We start from the raw sequence: 23,443 nt of genomic DNA, 5'->3' as shown, positions 1-23,443 counted from the left end.
GATCGAGAGAGTCTAAACAGATAGCGAATGCTACGAACTAACCGAACTAGAAATGTCGAACGAATGGATACACATAAAAGAACACCAGAAATGTACTTATATAGTGATCTAGGTTAGAAGAATAAGATGACAAAAAGTAAAGGATCCCACGAGATAAAACTCCAAGGCATCCACTACTATACACATAACAGCTGACTAAAGTTAACATCTTACGGTAGGTATCAAATTGAGTTATTTACAAGATCGAATTCTTTCTCTTTTTCTTTTCGAGGGGATTCATTGAATTCATGAAACTGCAGTTTGAGCAGAATCCTCTGCCGACACCCCTTTAATCTCATGTTTAACAACTTGCAAAAGGAATTTCTTTGCAGTGATTTTACAGGTCATTTTGTATGAAACACTAGCCAGAGGCTTTCAAGTCTGGAATATATTTGATTGGACCGTTTTCAATTGCTCACACATCAAGGCCATTTTTATTCCATTCCTTGCGGTAATGGAAAATATTCTTGAGTAGGGGTCGTGGAATTCATGCAAGTTTATATTCATATATTTAAGTTTTAGCCTTTGTTAATGCCCTTAAGTTTCGGGTAAACTACACTATTAGTCACCAAAGGCTATGTATCAATTTTAAAGCTGAACTCTAAAATGCTTCAATTTCAATATTGAATTGAGTCTTTAAACCATTAATCGCGTGATGACATGGTCGTTTCTTCCTCGTTTTTCTACAGAAACCATAAACTACTTAAACCGACACCATCATCAATTGTCATTCTCGATAAAAACAATACCAAAACTTTCGCATTTCACTCGTTTTCCATCTTCTCGAATTAATTTTCACAAAACTCACTCAAAATAAATAAAAATTCATCTAAATATTCAATCTTCTAATGCTTTGATCTCCTCTAACGATCATCTAGAGACTAATTTTTATGTACGATGTTCTTATTCTTGAGATAATACTTCTCACCATTTGAATTTTCAATCAATCACCTAAAACCCTAAAATCCAAAAAAATTCAAAACTCCCAAAAATCATGGATTTTTATGTTTTATTTTTGAGTTTTAAAGAGGCTTTGGAAGAAAATCTAAACCTATAAAGGGTAAAATACAACAAGATGAGTTCACATATATTTAGGATAATCGTAAAAGACATTAAAAAATGACAATTTCCAAGAACAACAGAAAATGTTAAACAAAATAGTAACACATAATTAATATCCTGAATATGATGAAGTGGAACAAAATTATATATTTTTTAACTTTCACGTCAATGTCAACATTAAACTACAACATCATCTTATGTTAATGATTTAATGATACAATGTATTAACCGAGACGTAGACTAAAGTTCAATGTTAGAATTGATACATATCTTAATTTGACGTCTAATGGTGTAAGTTACCTAATTTTTTTTCTAGCGCATCTGTAAAAAAAGTACAGCCTACTGTTTTGAATGACCCGTATCTTTTGTTCTCCCAGGATCACTGCAACCGCTGCTTTTATATGAATGAGCTGGCCAGCATATTAATTCCTGCACTGCACATAACATGGATTCTTAACAAAGAAAACTTCAACGAATATTTTTGTCCCACAGCCAACTCTTAACAAATATTCTAGCAATTGCAGGAGAAACTTGATGCCGTTGCTGTCTGTTTCTTCCCTCTGACTTTGCTTGCAGGCGTTACTCAAGAACACACTTTTACGGCTGGTTCTTCTTTTACTTTGTTTGACCCTGATTTTCTAACAACATTAGAGTGTTTCTCTCGGTCGCTTTCCTGTTGGAGACACCAACTCTTTTTCTTTACCAGTTGTCTCAAACGATGAAACGATTTCTTATGGTGGGACCTTGGAATACCAGTCTATTTTCTTTAATCGTCCAAGATGAAACGTAGTATTTACTAAGCCCAAAGGCGGAGTCAGAACTTAGTTTTAAACGGGGTTGGATTCTTTTAACGATTTTAAATTTTATATATAATTTTATTGTTATTATTTATTTATTTTAAAAAATATAAATAACAACATCTAATGCAGGTTAGCTCTATCATTTTTATGAAATAACAAGTAGAAAATTAGAAATAAAATTAAAGTAAATAATTAAAATATGTACGATTTTAAAAGTTGTCAAAATATAACTATCACATAATCAGAGATGGACGCATGATTTTATGTTAGGTGTCGAACTTAAAATTAAGGGAGATGACTTAAAATTCCAGGGGCGAAATAAATTTTCAATTGGAAATACATAAAAAAAAATTAAAATTTATAGTAATTTTATATTTTCAAGGGGAGATTCCCCCACCCGTCCCCTCTCGGTCTATCCCTACACATAATCATAATAAACATGTGCACCAAAGGGGTTGGTTCAAGTGTTAAGCAGCTTGATATCGCTTAAGCAACTTGATATCGCTTAAGCAATGTCTCAAGTTTGAGTCCTTGTGTATGCAGAAAATCCTCACTAGGAGACTCACCCACCAAAGTCAGGTGTGCGACTTGGGTCGATCCAGATTAGTCAAGGCAAAGTCTTAAAACTAGAAAGCAACTAAAAATAATAATAATAAAACATGTCGCTCCTTTAAATAATCCACTAGTGATATTGTACTAAATATACAAAAATTAAATATAAATTAAAAAAACTCCAATTAATAAATATAATATTACTTAATTGTTTACTTTTAAAATTTTACACTCAATTAAATTTGAATCACTTCCGTAAAAATTTAATAATCGTAGTAGAAGGGGTTTAATTTTATTGTGGAGCTGATAGTTCTATCGTGATATTTTATGTTAGAAGAATGAAGACTTTACAATTTACTCTATTCTATTTTGAGAATGATGAAATCTCTTCAAAATTTTTAAATTACACGTTTAATACCTAAATTATTACTTTTATTTTGTTTAGGTATTCAAACTTTATTTTTTTCAAAAATTATATCTAACATTTAGTTTAGATTTTATTTTGGTAACCGTCGTAAAAAACTTAAAGGTGATATTGACGTGTCACCATAAGATAATGTTACGTTATCATTTAAAAAATAAAAAATGGTATGTCAATAGTTCTATTACTTTTTTTAATGACCGATACCAAACTAAAACTTAAATTAAACATTTGATATGATTTTGAGGGGAACTAAAGTTTAGATATCAAAACAAAAGTAATAGTTTAAATATCAAACTTGTAGTTTATCCAATTTTTAACATTCTTATACTAGTGTAAAATTAAACTTATAAATTACAGCAGGGGCCAAGACCCCTTCGGCCCCCAATTGACCTCCGTCCCTGACTAAGCCTATTTCAAGGTATAACCGTACACCTAAATTCCAGTACCAGTGGTCCAGTATAAGCACTTGTACTACAGAGAATACTTGAATCTGCAGGTTAAATGTCAACTCTCTGTTCTATTCCCATGGGGTCTGCACGTGCAAATAATGACAAGCTTCAGCAATATAGTTAGTTCATATACAAATTCTGGGTATCTACTCGCTCTTGCTCAGTGCATTTAAGCATTTCAATCACGTGATTAGATGCCTTTGATGAATCCAAGTACCGAATAAGTATGCCGGTATTTATTCCATGAAATTTCAAGGTGGGGAATGAAGCACAAGAATCATAACCGCTCTGACGTATTCATTATATGCTTGATGGGCAAGTTTTTGATGATACAAACTCCTAAGCAGAGATAATAAACACAGTCCCAGGCAAGATCAAGGCCATTTAGTGAACTCGAAAACTTTAAGAACTATTTCTAAACCTGTGGGGATTTGCCAGATAAAAAGAATAACATTGACTGCATTCAAGGCAATGTGAAGGCTCCTTGCAGTCTCGTTCCCTTTTTGCATTGCCGGTACTAGCGCTGCAGCTGCGGCCCATAACACCGTAATAGCTGCAAAACAAACACCAAGACAGAAAGGTGGAGTCACTTCCTACACACTTCAAATATTGAGGTCAGCTACATTAGTTTTGAAATCCGAATTTCCATTCATATCTTCTGAAAGAGAAGTCAAAATCAAAAGGTGTACCTGCTCCAGCAAACAAATGGGGACCTGGGAAAAGCTTTCCTGTCCTTAACCATGTGTTGAGACCTCCACCAACAGACTCAAGAACCCCAAACCCTAGCAGTATTGATCCAGCATTGAAGTGTCTATCCCTGTAAGACCCTTTCACCAGCTCCTTCCTCTCCTGAGATATCACAAATGATCGGATAGTTTCAGGGCATATAAGGCATAGCTATGATACATGATTTCGAAAAGAATTATGTTATTTAAGTAGAGTCATTACATATCAGTGAATTCAATTGAGCATATATACTTATTGAGAGTTAGTTTTACCCCTTTAAGTTTAGATGGCTTGAGCCGTGCTCAGGGGCGGATGCACTAAGCCCCGATAGGGGCCAAGTGCATTCCGTTATTTTGGAAAAATTATTAAATTTAATTTAATGTGTTAAGGGGAAAAAATAAAAGTTTTGCATACCCATTATTTTTAAAAAAAGAAAATTAAAATTTTGGATACGATTCTTAAATTTCTAGATCCGTCACTTGCCGTTTACCGGAAACCTCTATCTCCCTAGTGAATTTCGAATTAGTACACACGACACCAATCAGGGAACACTAGTGATCCAATGCAGTAAGACTTGTGATCCAATTAGCATACAATTTATTCTAAAACTGTCGAGTAAAACAAACAATTCACAAACTTAAGAGTTGATTCATTTATAATTTTGTACTAATATAAACACAAAAACTATGTATACATAAGTTCCAGAGAACGGTTTACATCCCAATCAATCATATTTCATTCCTTTTAAACGAACCAAAGTAACTACTCCTGTCGATATACTGTGTACGTAAGTAGCATTGGGCTTGAGGCATGTAGAGAACTTGCCCCCACAAAGCCGGAAAGCCCTCCAAACTCTAAGTAGAACAAGTTAAAGTGACCTAACATAATTGTGTAAGAGTTTTGTTGTGCTACAAAGTACTCCAAAAGACAACTTTTATAATGTAAGACTTATCTCTAGTCGTGAACTCTCCGAGGATGTAGGATTTAGTTACACCCCCAATGTCTAAATCTTTATAAACAATAAACAATTAACATCAACTACAATAATAGAGAAACTATTGAATATCGCATTGACAGAAATTGGGAAATGAACTGTTGGCTTCATGTTCAAGTATTGGGATGACCTGCAAGCTAAAACTATATTAAAAGTTGGGTTGAAATGAAGCAAACCTCAGTGAGTTTCTGAATTTCGAGTTCGACGGGAGACGGGGGTGCTTCCACAGGTTTCCCTTCCGGTGTTACAGCAGCGGGCTTAACTTGTTTCTTGAGCTCATTAATCTCATTCTGGATGGTCCTGACTCGCCTCCATTGCCAACCCAAGTAGCCAGCCCACAAAGTGTAAAAGAACAGACTACCCATGACAATGGGGTGTATAAGTGCAACACTTCTTCCCTCCAGAATCCCAAACTCTCCATTAACAGCAAGAGCATCCTGTTATTCATTGAAAAGTATTGACATCGAAGGACATTCCAAAAGGTAAAAAAAACACGGATGATTGCATTTTTTTCACCTGTGTGTCGAAGAAGAAGGGCAATGCGATGGTTGTAAGGGGAAGTGAAGCTGACTTCAGGTGACGAAAGGTTTCGGTGAAGAGTTTCGGAGGGTTAACCGACTCGTTGCGGATGATTTGCTTAGTGGGGGTCGAAAGGAGTAGCGATTTGGATTGGTGATGGTGTGAGTTTTGGGGTAAAATGGGGGATTTGAGTAGGCTGAGTGTGGCTGCCATGCTCTCTAACTCTGTCTTCTAGGAGACCCGGGCTGACAGTTAAGAAAGAGGAAACCGTATCACAATAAAGCTGTAGGAATAGATAAGAAACAAGAGATCCAAGATGGACGTTGCATCTTGACGTGCTTTGCTCTGATTTGTTTCTGCTTCTAAAACGGGTCTCACCGGTTTACCTTTTAGGCCCGGAGTCCAGAACCCTCTCGCTAAATGCACGTGGATATCTATTCATTTTCGGTACTCATTTAACAAATAAAAGTATATTCATTGTGTCTTAACCGGTTTTCGTCCGGGCACGAAAATTTTAAATTTGACGGGAAAATTTATGTGAATAAATGGTTTTGAAAATAATTTGGGAGTCGTCATCGGCCTTTTGGGTCAGGTAGGTCGAATACCTAAAAATTATTTTTTTAAAAGAGTTTTAAGAAAACACCAATAAAAAATTGAACTGATCTGCGTTTATAACCAAAAATTCGTTCTTTTTAATAATAAAAAGGGATTCGTGGTCGATTACGTTTAGGGAAGGATTAGCACCCCTACAACGCCCAAAATTGGTACTTTTTAATTATAAATTGTCTCTATTATTAAAAATATTAAAAATTTCAAAATATATTTAATTTATAATCCTATTATTTCAAAATTATATAAAAATATTTATTTATTTAAAAATATCGAAAAAGGACTTCTAGGTGCCTTAAGACAACTCTTTTCTTTGATATTAATAAATATTAATTTACATAAAATTAAATAATAAATGTTTTATAATATTTAATTTTAAAATACCAGAATAGGACATCCAGTTGTATTAAGACTGTCCTTTTCTTCTATATTTGAAAAATAAATATTAAAATAATTTATTTGAAATAAATATTTATTTATTATATATATATTTATGACTACATAATAAAATATTTAAATATATAAACAAGTAAAATTAAAATAAAAATACAATTAGAGCTATATATTTAAAAGCAATAAAATAAAATATTTAAAATTAGTGACTAAATTATAGTAAAATTAAAATTAAAAACCTAATTCAATATTAATCAAAATTATAGTGATTAAACATGCTATTTTCTTATTTTATTAATTTAGTGACTAAAATAAAACTATATAAAATTCAGATATTAGAATAAAATAAATTAAAAATATAAACCAGGGATTAAAATATTATTTATTAAAACTAAAGGACTAAATACGTATTTATCCTAAATATATTATTTAATAGAAAGGACTAAAATAAATAAAATTAAAATTAAAGAACCGAATTAAAAGGATTATAAATTTGATTTAGTGACTAAAATGTAAGAGTTACAAGTTTGGATGGCTGCAGAAAAGGTTTAACCTTTAGTTAATTACACAGATACCCCTCCCCCTTAAACGACGTCGTATGGAGGAGGGTTTATAAACCCTAAACCGGCTGGCCCTTCAGGCCAACCATTCATTTCTTCATTTTTCTTCTTCTCTCAAACAGAGAGAGAGAAGATTTCTCTCTGGCTTCTCTCTAAAATTAGAGAGAAGTCGTCTCGGTCAGCCACCGCTGTCGGGCTCCGATCGCTGCCGCCGGCCACCGTTAACGGTGGTCGGAAATTACAAAACCCACCCCAAATCAAATCCCCTATTTTTCTATATCTAGATCTAAGGTTGTTTTAGCTTAAAACCTTACCAATCGTCGTAGATCTAGGATATTTCTCTTCGACATTTCGGTTCTCTGATGACTTGTGGAGGCTCTCACGACGGCGATTTCCTCGGTAAGTCTCTTTTTCTCTTCTTTCGGTTTGTATTTTCTGGGATCGTTGGTGTAGTTCTTGCTTTGTTGGTTGCTGTGTTCTCTTTCTCTGTCTTTTTTTTTCTGGTTTTTTCTTTTTTTTTTGCAGGTGATGGCTTTATAGCCTCGATGAGGCTCTCGTCGGACCGGGTATAAAGTCGAGTTCGGTGAGTCACCGAACTATGTGGTGACTCACCCCTAGAGCAGCAACTTGGGTGGTGACAAGGCGCTTCTGGAGGCTTCGAGGGGATGGCGTGGCACTGACGGCGGTGTGGCAGCAGCTGAAACGTCAACGTGGAAGTGGCGGCTGAGCAGAGGCGGTGGCTGGCCTTCTGGAATCTTGGAGGCGGCTGGGGGGCTAGGGTTTAGAAACCTTAGCTAAAACCCCAAATGTTTAGGGTTTCTGATTGGTCTGGGCCGGTTCTGGTTTGTTTGTAACTGGGTCGGTCCAGTTTTGTTTGTAACTGTTTGTAAATAATAATTATAATATAATAATAATATTTAATAATAATAATAATAATAATTTTAATTTTAATAATAATAATAATAATAAAAAATTAATGTTTACAGCTGCCCCTTTTTGCTTATTCTTGTGTTAACAAGAATAGAGCAAAGACGGAAAAACAATAATTTTTTTCATTTTTCTTTTTTTGAGTAAGACTGAAATGTTGAAAACATCATTCCAGAGGTCTTAAAAACATCATGCACTGCATGACTTACAGATGATCCCAAGGTTTTGAAAACATCAAAAAGCTCCCGAAAGCTTTTTGGAAACATCATGCATTGCAGGACTTAAAGATGACCCTAAGGCTTTGAAATATCAAAAACGCTCCCGAAGGCTTTTTGGAAACATCATGCACTGCAGGACTTACAGATGACACTAAGGCTTTGAAAACATCAAAAAGCTTCCGAAGGCTTTTTGGAAACATCATGCACTGCAGGACTTACAGATGACCCTAAGGCTTTGAAAACATCAAAAAGCTCCCGAAGGCTTTTTGGAAACATCATGCACTGAAGGACTTACAGATGAACTGAAGGCTTTGAAAACATCAAAAAGCTCCCGAAGGCTTTGAAAACATCAAAAAGCTCCCGAAGGCGTTTTGGAAACATCATGCACTGAAGGACTTACAGATGACCCGAAGGCTTTGAAAACATCAAAAAGCTCCCGAAGGCTTTGAAAACATCAAAAAGCTCCCGAAGGCTTTTTGGAAACATCATGCACTGAAGGACTTACAGATGACCCGAAGGCTTTGAAAACATCAAAAAGCTCCCGAAGGCTTTGAAAACATCAAAAAGCTCCCGAAGGCTTTTTGGAAACATCATGCACTGAAGGACTTACAGATGACCCGAAGGCTTTGAAAACATCAAAAAGCTCCCGAAGGCTTTTTGGAAACATCATGCACTGAAGGACTTACAGATGACCCGAAGGCTTTGAAAACATCAAAAAGCTCCCGAAGGCTTTGAAAACATCAAAAAGCTCCCGAAGGCTTTTGGAAACATCATGCACTGAAGGACTTACAGATGACCCGAAGGCTTTGAAAACATCAAAAAGCTCCCGAAGGCTTTGAAAACATCAAAAAGCTCCCGAAGGCTTTTTGGAAACATCATGCACTGAAGGACTTACAGATGACCCGAAGGCTTTGAAAACATCAAAAAGCTCCCGAAGGCTTTTTGGAAACATCATGCACTGAAGGACTTACAGATGACCCGAAGGCTTTGAAAACATCAAAAAGCTCCCGAAGGCTTTGAAAACATCAAAAAGCTCCCGAAGGCTTTGAAAACATCAAAAAGCTCCCGAAGGCTTTTTGGAAACATCATGCACTGAAGGACTTACAGATGACCCGAAGGCTTTGAAAACATCAAAAAGCTCCCTAAGGCTTTTTGGAAACATCAAAAAGCTCCCTAAGGCTTTTTGGAAACATCATGCACTGAAGGACTTACAGATGTGAGAAATAGTTTACTAAGTAAGAAACTATGGAAATTGTCTTCTTACTATTCATCAATTTCATTTTTAGAAAAGATTGAATGAGAAACTATGGAAATCGTTTCCTCATTATATTTCAAAATAACATATTGATTGGGTAACATGCCCTAATCTCAAGATAATTTTCAGTCTTGTGGATTGCATATTCACTTCTTCAGATGTTTGTATGATTCCTTTATTTGCGGTTTTGAATACCTTCTTATTGTAAGGTATTTCTTACCATGAATCTTCTTGTTCTTCCGAAGATCTGTAAAACTTCATGTTTGAATGCACTCAGATGTATCAATGTAATGCATTGTCTATTGTGCAAATGATGTTCTTATGAATGCATGAATGTTGATGCAATCTTCATTTGACTTCAAAGTGGTGAACTTGGTCTTCCTTCACTTCATCATTTATTGCCAGGATTACCTCCAGATATCAGTGTAGAAACTTATGCTATCAAGCTTGCATTCATGCAGAATTATCTAATCAACTTGTATCTTTGATGTCTTCTTTGCTTCATGAAAATCTTAGAAGAAATGTTTCACTTGTGGAACTCTTGTCGTAGTCAAAGCTATGACTTTGATGCCCCATCTTGTCTTGGATAAAACCAACTTTCTTTGCTTGGACTTGTGTAGAAATCCCATAAAGCTTTCATCTTTGAAAAGAGAATCAATCATCTGACTCATCAGGGATTAATTAGGAGAGTAGAGTCTGTTCTAATTTTAACTTTTGAAACATCACAAGGAAGATTTATTCCAATTCCTTTCATGTCTCCACATATAATCAGATCTCGAATAAGGCAACTTGGACCAATATCATGTCGAGATGCTTAACAACAACCTGTAGTTCAACCTTAGTTGACCCAATTAGTTTCTTGTTTAAAATTTCAACTTTCATTGGACAGAAATCTTCATTATATCTCACTTCTAATCTTGGGGTTGAATAAGACAAACTTCATCTTGGATCAATAAATGGAACCATATGATCGCAACATTGGTTCAGCATCAGAATAACAGGTTCGTAAAACATTTGACAGTGCATTCATCTTTTCCTGTGGCTTCTGCTCAGATGTTCGTAAAACATTTTGACAATTCATTCATCCTTTTTTGTGGCTTCTGCTCAGATGTTCGTAATCATTGAAGTTCTTTGCCTAGTGTTCAAAGCTTTTGAATGACGTCCCAAGACCACTTGAGAACAAAACTCAGTGGGGATTCAAGTGTAATGTTGGTATGACCAAAGAGTTGGTCAAATTCACAAGATATGCTGGTGTCGAATTGAATAGGAGACACTAACTGATCTTGATATCATCTCGGGCAAAGACAAATGTGATACTGATTACATTTTCTTTTATAATGATCTTTGTAGGAAGTAGAAAACACATAAACTGTAGGATCAATGTACAGAAAGATATCCGTGGAATTTTTGCAGCTGGGGATGAAATACAAATGATAAAACCAAAATAGATGAAAACTCAATTCATCTTGGCTAGCAATGATGATCCCAAATAACAACGGGAATAACAGTAATATAAGTGAGAGTCGAGTCTCCCTTTTCAATGTCATCAAGGAAGCAAAAACTGATGTGAAAAACAGCTTCATAATCTCAATAGTATGGTTGAAACTATTTGCTAGGAATCTCACAGAAATATTTTCAATTATCGCCGACACACAAAAGGCCAAATTCAATGCTGAGATCTTAAGGAACTGAACCTTGGATCAAGTAGTCTACCTGGGGATCATCTTTATTCATGCAACCGTAATGTAGTTTATCAAAGAACACACTGTCATCTGACATACGGTTAAGAAGATTAGGTATTTGAAAACATACTTGCTGAGTAAACATTTATTCAACATCATGATCATAATGTAATTGCCTGATGAACGAAGCAATTATGTATAGTCAACTTGACTGTCACTGTTTCACCATTTTCATTCTTCATATCTTTCTGTCTCATTGGAAATATTTGTTCAAGTCAATGATCTTTACACAGGATATTGTGGGCCTTCAGCATGCCCAACATTGGCTAATACAAGTGTTCAAAATGCATCAACAGTTCTGATTCTGATTGAAATGGGTTTTCAGCATACCCCAACATTTTGCTGATAAATATTCAGAATATTTCAATATTTCTGATTCTGTTTGAAAAGGGTCTTCAGCATGCCCCAATATTTGCTTCTTGTTAATCTGAGTTTTCAAAATACCCCACATGGATTTGTCTGAAGTGAGCTTTAAAATGCCCCAATATTTGCTGATACAGATGTTAAAAGTATGCTCAACATTACTTTTTGTTGAGATGAGCCTCCAAGAATGCCCAAATATTCATATTGCTGTGAGCCTTCAAAATGCCCCAATATTCTATTTCTGGTTGAAATGGGCCCTCAAGATGTCCCTCTAGATTTATCTGATTCATTCTCAATCTTTGTTTGAATGGAATGTCATGATCCCCACGAGGTCCAATTTTGACAATGAATTGTTGTAGGTACTTGTAGCTTTATTCGTGCCCCAAATCTATTTATCTTGAATACTCTCATTCTGGTGTCACTAAACAGTAGTATTATCAAGTAACTGAAATTCTCTTCATGTTATCACAAACTTAAGAAGTATTCAATCATTCTAACAGAAACGTCTGAGATATATGTCTTCTGAATGAGGTGACCATTTTCTGTATCTGGAGGGATTTAGTCAGATAGTGAAGTAAAAATAGCTTGGTAATCCGTTCCAGGCTGACACAGTGGCTTATCATCTTTCAGTGAAGGCCATATCTGAAATATACTTTTCTGTGGGAAAGAAACCAATTTATGCAAACAATAATCTGATGCAATGGCAAGACTACATATACAATGGTACAAGCTCATCAAAAATCCGTACCCATGCAACATGTTGATTCTGATAACAACTCATCTGATTATGAAGCGATCTTTCAGGATGATTTCATAGATATTGATAGTTCTTTCTGATACCGAGGAAATCATGAATTCTGATTCTGATGAGGAGAGTAAACTGTTATACTTGACAAAAATGGGATTCTCAGAGGCTGAAGCTTCAATAACCATGGAGAGATGTGGTTCAGATTCATCAATTGTAGAATTGACAGATTTTATATGTGCTGATCAAATGGCTAAGGTTACTGACGCACTTCTTATGGTAGAAGATAGGAAGCCATTATGCAATGATCCCAATTACAAGCAAAGGCGAAACTTGGGCTATGATTTGTGGAAAAGGAAGAAGCAGAGGAAGCTTGAAAAGAAGCTTCTTAATGAAGATGATCATTCAGTTCATCTTTCAATTCCAATGATCGGTTCTAGGGTTCCTACCGAATCAGATCAGATAACTCAAAGAACACTTCCAGAAGATGCTATTGAGCCTCCTTATTTCTACCATGAGCAAAATTCATCTTTCAAATCCAATGATTGATTTTGGAGTTCATACCAAATCAGATCAGATAACTCAAAGAACACTTTCAGAAGATGCTATGAGCACATTCATCTTCCAAATTCAATGATTGGTTCTGTGGTTTCATACCAAACCAGATCAGATAACTCAAAGAACACTTCCAGAAGATGCTATTGGGTCTTCTTATTTCTACTATGAGCAAAATTCATCTTTCAAATCCAATGATTGATTTTGGAGTTCATACCAAATCAGATCAGATAACTCAAAGAACACTTCCAGAAGATGTTATTGAGCACATTCATCTTCCAAATTCAATGATTGATTCTGTGGTTTCATACCAAACCAGATCAGATAACTCAAAGAACACTTCCAGAAGATACTATTGGGTCTTCTTATTTCTACTATGAGCACATGGCACTTGTTCCAGTTAATGTTTGGACTGGAATATCACAGTACTTATTCGATGTAGAGCCAGAAGTTGTAGATTCGAAGCATTTTCATGCTGCTACACTGAAAAGGGCTATATTCAAAATTCTGCCAATTGAGAACATATTTTCTCTTATTGCTCCTCCATGTGCTGATACTTTTCCATTGACAAAGAGATGATGGCCTTCCTTCGAGTGTCCAGAAGTATGTTCTTGATGATTGCTGAAAATGGAATCTGGTATGGGTTGAAAAGAATAAAATTGTTCCACTTGAATCTGATGAGGTGGAAATGCTTCTAGGTTTCCCTAAAAACCATACATGAAGAGGAGGATCTGCTAGAGACATGTTCCCCGGTGGTATCCATGTCCTGTCTTTTTCTTCTGGGATCATGATGCAGAGGCTGTCTTCTGTCTTGGCATATTTTTGAAAACAGATGTGCAAGAACTGAATGATGATCGGTTGGAGCAATTGATGAGTAGATTTGTCGAATTTGACCTTGTTGTCGGTGGCATCCAGCGTAACAACCTTACTTATATAAAGGCCTATAAGGGTAGATTCTGTTCCAATGTCTTGTTCTGTGCCCTAAGTCCTCAAATTCAAATTTAGCAATCTTCTGAAGGACATAATGGATATCATCTTAACAAAGAAAATGATCGTAATAGAAAAAGTAGCAATGATGTATCAAGACTTGAGCCAACACCAGAGTGCAGGTAGTGACTTGTTCATGGCTTTATGATGTAATCTTCTAGAGAACATGAATTGATGGTTTGGGAAAATAATCTGTCTGGTGATGCTTATTGCCCTCAGCATGAGATAAACGATAATCTTTCTTGATGAGCTGCTAATAATGTCATAGGGGAGTGTCATAAGTTCAATTCTCCAGTCTTTCTAACTTCTCAGACCACTTGCTTTCTAAAATGTGAAGTGCTTCATTATTCTAGCCTCGTTCATTCTTTTTCTACAACAGAGGTAGAATAAGCAACAATTGCTTCAAGGACCTTCCTCATTTGAGATTGTCCTGTTTGAAAATGTTTTTCCTCCTTTGTTTATTGAAGAATGAAAGACTTTTACAAAGTATTGCCCTTCTTAGGTTCACAATAGAATCAGATCATAAACAATGAATTTAATAAATATCAAATAAATCAACTACACTTTTAAATCATTCAAAAATCATAGTCCTATGGCAAGTGTCAAAATTATTGACTGATTTGAGGTGTGGTGGATTTGGTAAAGTAGGTTCTTTCAGTTGGTGTATGTCGCTTCGGGCTCCCTAACTTGAAGAAATAGTTGTATGCTCATCTTGTAGAGATGCTTCTCGTTTCCAGAATCTCAGGAACGTTTTTGAGATGTGTGGTGCTTCATTAGAGCTTAATCGTCTCTATGTCGTTGTTGCACCATTCAATATTCGAGCCGCCTTTTCAGGTTTTCAACTCGAATCCTCTTTGGTTTCAAAGATTTTTTTTTTAAATTTTATATCTTGAACCCTCCTTTTTATCATTTTTCATATCATGCATTAAAGATTTTAAAAACCAATTTTTGCAAATAAAATCAATCTTGAGATGCGGAATGAATTCTGAAGATATTCTCTTTTTACTTAGAAATCCAGTGTACGATTAAAATGGACTTTTCAGGTACGTAACGTAGGTCATGGCTTATGGTTATGAAAAAAAGGGATAAAAAGGCCCAAATAAGTGTTTAAGGGTCATCAAACCAAAGATCAATTCATTCTGATGCCATCAATCTTGTTTTGTTTGACTTGGATCTGCCTTGTTGGGGATTTTTCCATCATCTGGATCCCTCTAGACTGCCAAATTTTGGATTTATTTCCATTTTCTCATATCTTCAACATTTCTTGCTTTTCTTGTTTCTACTTGATCAACCTTGTAACTTGAGGCTCACCCATCTTGATCCAATTTTTTTTTCTTTGCTGGATGAGTATAATACTTCAATTGCTTTGAGCACCTCCTTTTCCTTTTGCATTTTGGAGGTTTTCCATTATTCTTGATTGGATGGATCTTCAAGCACTCTGTATTTGACATACTTTATAGTTCAAAACTTTCATGACTTCATGGAAACTTGTCTTCGTAATAAAACTGTATTGACAATCTTTATTCCTGTGAGCCAATATCCTTTACCTTGCCCCCCAAGTAGAGGGTGATCCTTGGTTAGGGTTGAATTAGAAGAAAAAATCTTCAGGCTCAAATGGGGACAACAAAGGATATATATATATATTAAGGGATAAATGAAACAATGCCGTTCATCATCTTATACACAGAAACTTTTGTAAAAAGAGGTATCCACAGGGGGATGAATATTCAAGATTAACTTTATTACATGAAAAAATGTAATTAATGCATGATATTTATTTCAATCAATCACTTTCCCCTTCTTCTTTGAGTATGCACTAATCACTCGAAATTATCATCAATGAGTTGGTCCATGATGCCCATCTCGTCTCTTCTTGCAGTAAAATTCACGAATAGTTGAAAGTTTGGTTCTTTTGAGGTCTTTTGGTTTATGATGGTTTTGTATTTGGAAGGACAAATGTGACTTATAAAAGTCATGTATATGGTGGAAGGTAGTATCATCAATCAATCGACTCTACCCGAAGGTAAACATTTAGTGTTTGTCTCTCAAAAACAGTAGAGACATTTCTTCAGAGTCTCCAAATAAATGTAGTGTCAGGATTGGTTTTGGTAAAGGTCGAGTAATTGGTGTGGATGGGATATTGAAGATTATTTTACCACTTGCCAAAGATCTATAACTCTTGAAAATTAAAAGAATATTTAATCTACTTGATACTCAGAATCTCAAGGTTAAACTTGATTCCTTGCTCATAACCATAATAAGCAACACACATTTATTTATTGCACAAAAAGCAGAAAGGACAAAAAACAAGTTCAAACAAGATGCTGAAATAGAAACGTACTACAGTGGTAGATAACACTTCCACTTATTATTTATTATGCCTCATTACTCCTATAATGGTATGTAATAGGATTAGGGTTCTTTTCTTCATTTGCCCCCCATTCTTGATCATTTTCTTGTGTCAAAACCCCTTTGTCAACAAGCATCTCAATTTCTTTTAACAGTGGCCTACAATCGCCTGTAGAATGCCCCTTTACCCCCAGTGGAAATTACAAACACTATCTTGATCATAGCTATGAGCAGAAGGGTTTGATGTCACTTTAGTTGGTCTTGGTGTTATGTATTGACCTTTAACCAAATGAGGATACAAATCTGAAATGGACATTTGGAATACTTCCAAAGTTTTTCTTGATCGCCTGACTTTCTTGGTCGATCCGAAGTTACTTGCTCTTTTCTTTTGTAATTACTAGGACTGGATGCACATTCATTCACATGATCGCTTTGCTTTTTGATCCCTGAGGCTCCTGAGGCTCTTGGAGTGATTTTTGAGTTTTCTTCACTGATTACATTCTCAATTAAATCTCCACTTGTCACAAGATTTTCGAATCGTTTGTCGGATTTGCCTGCATTAATTCGAAGAAAGGCGCTGGAAGGGAATCACGAAACATACGTGATATCTCTTCTTCTAACATGGGAGGTTGAACTTGTGCTGCCACTCCTCTCCATCTTAGGGCATATTCTTGAAATCTTTCATTGGTTTTCTTCTTTACTCTTCGAAGATCCATACGTTGGAGCTAAACCTTTAACATACCGATATGTCTCAAAAAGCATCAGCTAGATCTACCCATCTCTTGATCTGTTCTTGGGTCAACTGATTGTACCAGACTATGTTGGGCCACAAGACATCATGGAAAGAGTGAATTAACAGGTCATCAGAATTTAAATATCCTCCCATTTTTGCAAAACATTCTTAGGTGGATTAGTGGACAACTTGTGCCATCATATTTATCAAAATCAGGCATTTTGAATTCATGGGGAATAATCAAATCTGGAACCAAGCTAAGCTCTCTTGCTTCTAATTCTTTGTGGGAAGTATCAACACATTTCATATTTTTGATTGCTTCATCCATCTTCTTTAATTTTTCCTCATATTGCGAATAATGAATAAGGCTATTCTTTGGGTTCAATTGGGATGCCCCGGAGGGTTTTACCATTTTCGATTTTTCAATCTGACAGCATGATGGCTTTATCATTATCTCTTCTTTATCAGATGTCACATACTGAATAATTTGATTTGATCTATCTGTACTGAATCTGATGTTCCTTATATCCAGAGGTAACCCTGTCAATTGTTCTGGCCACTGGTCTTGTATCCCTTATAAAGATTGCTCCATTGTTTTTCATGATGACAGTAAAGTAATATGAATGAATGACCTTGGTTTTACTATTACAAAACCTTTCATTAATTATTAACATGTTTGTATAATTAAAGTACATGACAGTACTTAAATAAAAATGTGAAAAATGCATAAATGGAAAAATAAGAATGCAAAATGTGCAATTCAAAGATATAAAAGTAAAAATACAAAATGAAATGCACAGATACAAAATGTAAATCATGTATGAAAAGGTGTTACTTAAGTGATCATCTTAGAACAGATTTCATTGAACACAAAGCTTTAGTACATCAAACAAAACTTTACATGTAGGGGACAACTTTCAGTTCTAACTTCAACAAAACTTTACATATAGGGAATAACTTTCCCATTTTCTTCTCTAAAACCAAGTTAGTTTATCAGCTTATAGCCATATGCTTGTCTGGACTGCAGCTTTTCCATGACATTCTGGTGTTCTTTCATCTCCTATGTCATTCTTGGAGTTGATCATTTTCCTTTGTGAGAGAACATTTGTGTTCAAAAAGTTTTTGACAAGATCTTCATGTATGTTACAACTCTTTTTCAGTTTGGTGACCCCTGCTATCCACTCTTCTGGGGTGTTTCCTATACCAGCATTTTGAAAGGCTTGACTGACCTTCTGGAAGTCTTCATGTATGGTTTCCATTTTGGTGCTCAATTTATCGTTTTCAATCTTCAAATGACGTATTTGCCTTTGAAGACTTTTGGTATTAATCTATCAGGACCCTCGGTTACCAAACTAGGTCGATCATTTACCATAAATTGTAAGGTTCCATGATCCAAAAGACTTTGGACTCGGCGTTTGAAGGCAAGACAATTCTCGATGGTATGTCCTTGAGCTCCGACATGATATTCACAATGCACGTTGATGCATACAATTTGGATACGGAGGTTGAACGGTTTTATATAATATGGGTCCATTCTCGTGCTTCAAATAGTTTCTCATACGCTTCAAATAGTTTCTCATACAACTCTTTATATGATATGGGGATAGTATCAAGATGAGAGCCACCTTTTGTCTTGGATTGAACCTGAGTTTTAGACATCGGGAACAGACCAAACTTTGATGATTTCAGATTACATGGTTTCTTCTCTTCTCTGGGAGCTTGTACAGTCGTCACTATTTCTTTGGTATCTCCAGACGATTGGTGAATACGAATGATGACTGTCTGTAATTTCTCTAATTGGTTAAGATCCGAAGTCCCTTGCATATATGAAATTGCAGAATTAAGCTTTCTCTCTTTCTGTGCAGGAATCTCTTCTTTTTTGGCCAAAACAGATATTCTATCCATCATTTTGGACACCTGCTCTCTTATTTCTCGTATCTCCTTTTGTTCTTCAATGGTCATATGATCTTTGGGTGCATAGCTTTTTGTCCATTTACGATTTCTTTCCAATATGATGAACAGTCTTTCAAGTAAACACCTTTTGGTTATGCTATGATCATGCAATGCAAACAAAAGAAATGAGAAAAAATAAAATAGTTAGTACCAACTAATGAAAAAAAATCTATCTATCAAGGTATAAATCTTAACCTCATGCTTTCTAGTTCCATGCTTTGTTTGGAAAATTTAACCTAACCGCATGATTTTTAGTTCACAGGCATTTATTCAGAAAAAATAATAAATTAAAAAATTAAAAACTAAAGCTTATTTCTCCTTTGTGTACACCTAAGGACAGAGGTTCAGTATTGTCTTAGATCAGGAGAAGTTCTAAGGTTTATTACATGCAAGGTTTCAATTCTAGGAGTAAAGGTACTCGAATTGTCCTTGTTGATGCCCCTCGAATTGTCCTTGTTGATGCCCCTTTGGGCTATCAACCCTCAAATCCTAGTCCATTACAGACTTAAATGGATCGAGTTCAATTCGAGAGGACAATTTCTCTATACCTGACCGAAGAATAAATTCTCACGAAGACATAGAGTATATGAACCCGAAAGTTACTTGCTGTTTATCCAATTTTAACATTCTTATACTAGGTAAATTAAACTTATAAATTACAGCAGGGGCCAAGACCCCTTCGGCCCCAATTGACCTCCGTCCCTGACTAAGCCTATTTCAAGGTATAACCGTACACCTAAATTCCAGTACCAGTGGTCCAGTATAAGCACTTGTACTACAGAGAATACTTGAATCTGCAGGTTAAATGTCAACTCTCTTCTATTCCCATGGGGTCTGCACGTGCAAATAATGACAAGCTTCAGCAATATAGTTAGTTCTATACAAATTCTGGGTATCTACCTGCTCTTGCTCAGTGCATTTAAGCATTTCAATCACGTGATTAGATGCCTTTGATGAATCCAAGTACCGAATAAGTATGCCGGTATTTATTCCATGAAATTTCAAGGTGGGGAATGAAGCACAAGAATCATAACCGCTCTGACGTATTCATTATATGCTTGATGGGCAGTTTTTGATGATAAACTCCTAAGCAGAGATAATAAACACAGTCCCAGCAAGATCAAGGCCATTTAGTGAACTCGAAAACTTTAAGAACTATTTCTAAACCTGTGGGGATTGCCAGATAAAAGAATAACATTGACTGCATTCAAGGCATGTGAAGGCTCCTTGCAGTCTCGTTCCCTTTTTGCATTGCCGGTACTAGCGCTGCAGCTGCGGCCCATAACACCGTAATAGCTGCAAAACAAACACCAAGACAGAAAGGTGGAGTCACTTCCTACACACTTCAAATATTGAGGTCAGCTACATAGTTTTGAAATCCGAATTTCCATTCTTCTGAAAGAGAAGTCAAAATCAAAGGTGTACCTGCTCCAGCAAACAAATGGGGACCTGGGAAAAGCTTTCCTGTCCTTAACCATGTGTTGAGACCTCCACCAACAGACTCAAGAACCCCAAACCCTAGCAGTATTGATCCAGCATTGAAGTGTCTATCCCTGTAAGACCCTTTCACCAGCTCCTTCCTCTCCTGAGATATCAAATGATCGGATAGTTTCAGGGCATATAAGGCATAGCTATGATACATGATTTCGAAAAGAATTATGTTATTTAAGTAGAGTCATTAATATCAGTGAATTCAATTGAGCATATATACTTATTGAGAGTTAGTTTTACCCCTTTAAGTTTAGATGGCTTGAGCCGTGCTCAGGGCGGATGCACTAAGCCCCGATAGGGGCCAAGTGCATTCCGTTATTTTGGAAAAATTATTAAATTTAATTTAATGTGTTAAGGGGAAAAAATAAAAGTTTGCATACCCATTATTTTAAAAAAAAAGAAAATTAAAATTTTGGATACGATTCTTAAATTTCTAGATCCGTCACTTGCCGTTTACCGGAAACCTCTATCTCCCTAGTGAATTTCGAATTAGTACACACGACACCAATCAGGGAACACTAGTGATCCAATGCAGTAAGACTTGTGATCCAATTAGCATACAATTTATTCTAAAACTGTCGAGTAAAACAAACAATTCACAAACTTAAGAGTGATTCATTTATAATTTGTACTAATATAAACACAAAAACTATGTATACGTAAGTTCCAGAGAACGGTTTACATCCCAATCAATCATTTCATTCCTTTTAAACGAACCAAAGTAACTACCTGTCGATATACTGTGTACGTAAGTAGCATTGGGCTTGAGGCATGTAGAGAACTTGCCCCCACAAAGCCGGAAAGCCCTCCAAACTCTAAGTAGAACAAGTTAAAATGACCTAACATAATGTGTAAGAGTTTGTTGTGCTACAAAGTACTCCAAAAGACAACTTTTATAATGTAAGACTTATCTCTAGTCGTGAACTCTCCGAGGATGTAGGATTTAGTTACACCCCAATGTCTAAATCTTTATAAACAAAACATCAACTACAATAATAGAGAAACTATGAATATCGCATTGACGGAAATTGGGAAATGAACTGTTGGCTTCATGTTCAAGTATTGGGATGACCTGCAAGCTAAAACTATATTAAAAGTTGGGTTGAAATGAGCAAACCTCAGTGAGTTTCTGAATTTCGAGTTCGACGGGAGACGGGGGTGTTCCACAGGTTTCCCTTCCGGTGTTACAGCAGCGGGCTTAACTTGTTTCTTGAGCTCATTAATCTCATTCTGGATGGTCCTGACTCGCCTCCATTGCCAAGTAGCCAGCCCACAAGTGTAAAAGAACAGACTACCCATGACAATGGGGGTATAAGTGCAACACTTCTTCCCTCCAGAATCCCAAACTCTCCATTAACATCAAGAGCATCCTGTTATTCATTGAAAAGTATTGACATCGAAGGACATTCCAAAAGGTAAAAAAAACACGGATGATTGCATTTTTTCACCTGTGTGTCGAAGAAGAAGGGCAATGCGATGGTTGTAAGGGGAAGTGAAGCTGACTTCAGGTGACGAAAGGTTTCGGTGAGAGTTTCGGAGGGTTAACCGACTCGTTGCGGATGATTTGCTTAGTGGGGGTCGAAAGGAGTAGCGATTTGGATTGGTGATGGTGTGAGTTTTGGGGTAAAATGGGGATTTGAGTAGGCTGAGTGTGGCTGCCATGCTCTCTAACTCTGTCTTCTAGGAGACCCGGGCTGACAGTTAAGAAAGAGGAAACCGTATCAGTGTATCACAATAAAGCTGTAGGAATAGATAAGAAACAAGAGATCCAAGATGGACGTTGCATCTTGACGTGCTTTGCTCTGATTTGTTTCTGCTTCTAAAACGGGTCTCACCGGTTTACCTTTAGGCCCGGAGTCCAGAACCCTCTCGCTAAATGCACGTGGATATCTATTCATTCGGTATCATTTACAAATAAAAGTATATTCATTGGATTTATTTTTACAAATAAGCTTACTATTTATTCATTTATAAGTTTATTTACTCAATTTAATTTTTTTTATACATATTTTAGAATTTTATGTTTTCATAATAATCTATTTTCATCAATCAAATTTTTATAAATCATCTCTCTTTTTATAAGTTTATCTTTTTTAATATAAATCATTCATCTAAATGCTTGACTTATAGATCTAATGAAAGTGAATTTTCGGCCAATCTCAACTTCTTTGGAGTTTGGGTAATGGGAGCTGATATTTTGCTCCTTTTTCAGTTCCCCCCCCCTCCCCCTCCTTTTCATTTTGGGTAATTTGTATCTTTGTTTTTAACATAGAATCAGCAGTGAGTTATTGAGTTTGAGAGTGAAAGAACACTGCGGAAATTGGCGAAGAAGATATGGTGGAGATGGAGGCATGTTGGATCTGCAAAGTGAAATCAAAAGCAGCCGTTTCCAGGTTGATCAGTCGCCTAACATGGTCCGTGTTTCTCTGATTTAGCACAAGCTGCTAGCTTTTCTTCGCTCATTATTTGTCTCTACTCCTTGGAGACTCACGGATCACCATCGGTCGGGTTTCGTCCAACCCAGTCGGACGAAAATTTATATCCTTCACCCACTTAACCCTACTCTAAAAATATATATCATTTATCTGACTCGAATTCGATCCATTTTTAAGATAAAATTCGAACCCGACTTGAAATAATAATAAAAATATTTTTATTCATAAAAATAATAATTTAATTGAAAAATAATATATAGAGATGAGTATAATTGTAATTATTCATAATATATAAGGTAAAATTATTTTTTTCCGGGTCCAGGTCGGGTTGATTTTTATCCTAAATTCGAGTCTGACCCGACTCGAACACCACCTTTAAAAAACCTGACCCGACCCGAACCCATAATTTTTATTAAAAAACCCGATCGGGTCATGTCAAAATCCGTCGGGTTCGGGTCCCATGCCCATCCTCACCTATATCAAATCTACATTTAACTAACAACCAGTTGGTTTAGTGGGATGAAACACTAGATTACTTAAGCAATTTCATAAGTTCCGATACT

The 23,443-nt window shown here is 35.9% G+C and overlaps 1 protein-coding gene and 1 pseudogene across 1 annotated transcript; both read right to left on the bottom strand.

The window, feature by feature from the left end:
* Positions 1-3,590: 3,590 nt before the first annotated feature.
* On the bottom strand, positions 3,591-5,820 carry LOC120208116. The gene is made up of 4 exons (XM_039207472.1): positions 5,563-5,820; positions 5,223-5,483; positions 4,016-4,175; positions 3,591-3,879 (listed from the first exon to the last, which is right to left on the bottom strand). Exons 1-4 carry the CDS (start codon positions 5,776-5,778, stop codon positions 3,701-3,703), a joined length of 816 nt encoding a protein of 271 aa, XP_039063403.1. The 5' UTR covers positions 5,779-5,820; the 3' UTR covers positions 3,591-3,700.
* A 14,254-nt stretch (positions 5,821-20,074) lies between these two features.
* Positions 20,075-21,986, bottom strand: LOC120208073 (annotated as a pseudogene).
* Positions 21,987-23,443: the final 1,457 nt, after the last annotated feature.

The sequence above is a fragment of the Hibiscus syriacus genome, unplaced genomic scaffold (genome assembly GCF_006381635.1).
Source record: "Hibiscus syriacus cultivar Baekdansim isolate YM2019G1 unplaced genomic scaffold, ASM638163v2 tig00015910_pilon, whole genome shotgun sequence".
Lineage (NCBI taxonomy): Eukaryota > Viridiplantae > Streptophyta > Magnoliopsida > Malvales > Malvaceae > Hibiscus > Hibiscus syriacus.
This window is presented reverse-complemented; position numbering and strand designations above follow the sequence as displayed.